The following is a 2,380-nucleotide window of genomic DNA, read 5'->3' on the forward strand; positions in this document are numbered from 1 at the left end:
CAACTGGCTCGAGTAAAGCAAAGTCTCGAAAGCGTTTGTCAAACTCTGACAGACACTCGTCACTCTGCTCTGTGTAGCGCGCACTGTCAAGTTACGCGCACGCCTTCCGTTGAGTCTCCAGCTCTGACGCGAGGTTTTGGAAGTTTCCCAAATCATGGCGCTACAGCTTTAGCTTCTTTAGTAGAAATAAGTTGGAAGGCTAACTAATTAGCTCGCCGGAGTTTTGCAGTAGCTCGCGCGGTTGACCGCGCATACGTGGTGACCCGTGTGTTAGAAAATCAAGTGGCAAATGCCATGCGGACATCAAATTTTTTTTGAATGGCATGCGATCTACCCGCACTAACCCCTGGTCTAAATAGTACATTTTAATCTTGTCTGTCAATGTATAATAATCAGTTAGCGGACAGCTTTGCAGCTTTGGTTAGAACAAACAAACACTGTTTTATCTATTTCTTACACTTTTGCGCTACTATTTTTTTGGTTTTGGAGAGAGTGAAAAAGAAAGCACCATTCCTACTCTTACAGTATCTCCTTTACAACGGCCCCATGTGGAGAAATCCAACTGGACAGGTCCAGTGCCTTGTTACGGTTGCTAAACTATGTTTGGACAGTCTGTGCTCGGGGGAGGGGTTTAGCTGAAGGTCAATTCTAACAGCTTCAGCAACGTTTTTTTAAAACTTCTTTTTAATTATTTTACATTTCGATCGACGTATTGGGCACCCCTGGTTTAAGTGGTTTGTCAACTTTTATCATTTCATAAAGAGGTAATTCTTTACCTTCAGGTTATTTTATAAGTAGTAAATCTCTTGTTGTCTCTGCTGTCGGAATGTGGAGGTCCAGTTTGGTGGATAAGTCACACTCTGTCTGTGTACCTTATCAATTACTTTTTACAATCAGTTCAGTAGTTTACTCATTTAATATTATCACCATCCAGATGCAGAAAGTTGCTATACAATAGAGCGAGGAGTCACTTGGTAGCAGTAGTAAGTCATTCCCCTCAGCTCCCCAACCTCCTGCACCCAACATCTGCTGCCATCACCCCCGGCTCCTGTGCCTCCGTCTCCAGCCACAGCAGCCTGGCATCAGGGTCTTCATCAGAGAACTGGAGCAGAGACCCTGAGCTCTGCAACACCTTCAAACACTGCTTCAGCACCTGATTGGCCTTCCATTTCCCTTCCGTAGACCTCAACAAGGCGTCTGTGGTGCACTTATCAACTATAAGGTCCACACTGCTACAACCGTAGTGCTTGTGGAGCTGTGTGCAGTCCAGCTCTACCAACTCAAGCCGAGAGGAAAGATTGTGAGGTTGAATGGCTTTGGTTTGGACGTGTTCCTGCATTAGTCGCACAGCTATGGGGGAAATGTCTGCACAAGTGACCCGGACCGGGAGAGGAGAGTGTCTGTAAATACAGGGCCCTAAAGCAGAAGTGCCACAGCCCATATCCAGGACTTGGAGCAAACCGTCTGGGTGGGGCTTGGTCTGCAATAGGGGCATAATGAAGTCCCGGACAGCATCGAAGCCAAAGAACCACTCAAAGTGTTTGAAGGTGTTTGTGCTGCTGCTGCTCTCAGTGTAGAAGCGGTCCCAGGTTGCTTTCTTATCCATGTTTTCAATCAGTTCAGCTCGGCAGAAACACAGATGGGATTATGTCACATGAGTTAGTGAGTGAACATTAGCAGTAAAACACAGACACAACTTGCCTTAATGCCTCCATCCTTCTGTCATACTTGGAGGGACTTTATGCTGAAGTAAATTTAAAATCTATCAATTTAATGTGTCAAATATCTTTTCTTTTAATATATGATTTAAGACCTTTTCTTGGGTCCTTGGAAGCCACTAAGCTCGGCATGAAGACAATCTACCAAGCTGACAAACTCAAATGACTCACATTGCTCATTAAAATAAAAAAGCAAAATACACTCAACAGTCCTGCATTGAATCCTCCCTTTGTGTACTTTATAGTGCTCAGTTCATCTTTAAACTGTTAAATAGATGTGTTGATGTAGCCAGGCTGTGTTATATTAGACTGCATTAGCTTGGTGTCGCTAACAAGTTTGCAACTGAGTGTGATGTTATTGCACAACAAAGTGCTACTTTATGGTCAGCTTCTGTAGCTAACATATCGGTGACAATTAGCAAAGACATCAGTGCACACACCTGCAACTCACTTTAACTTTTCTTTCTTACTTACTGTTGGAGCTTGAAACTACAAGCTCATATGCCGGCTGACACGCTACATTGAACAGTGGGTGGCACATTGACCTAAAGTGCGTAAGGGCCTGGTAATGAGAATCAGGTGTGTGTGGACGGGAAGCTAACAGTTTATGACCGTGTTATCGTGTCATCGTGTCAATGTAGCCTGTCAGCCGGCATATGAGC

At 44.4% G+C, this 2,380-nt stretch overlaps 1 protein-coding gene across 1 annotated transcript; it reads right to left on the reverse strand.

Annotated features, from left to right (window-relative positions):
- Positions 1-997: 997 nt before the first annotated feature.
- On the reverse strand, positions 998-1,931 carry LOC142955333 (citrate synthase-lysine N-methyltransferase CSKMT, mitochondrial-like). The gene has a single exon (XM_076096821.1). It carries the CDS (start codon positions 1,604-1,606, stop codon positions 998-1,000), a length of 609 nt encoding a protein of 202 aa, XP_075952936.1. The 5' UTR covers positions 1,607-1,931.
- Positions 1,932-2,380: the final 449 nt, after the last annotated feature.

This window comes from Anarhichas minor, unplaced genomic scaffold, assembly GCF_050575085.1.
Source record: "Anarhichas minor isolate MPS153535 unplaced genomic scaffold, ASM5057508v1 ptg000023l, whole genome shotgun sequence".
NCBI classification, from domain to species: Eukaryota; Metazoa; Chordata; class Actinopteri; order Perciformes; family Anarhichadidae; genus Anarhichas; species Anarhichas minor.

Coding starts and splice junctions, on each gene's coding strand:
- LOC142955333 (XM_076096821.1), bottom strand. CDS start 1,606: ATGGATAAGAAAGCAACCTGGGACCGCTTCTACACTGAGAGCAGCAGC.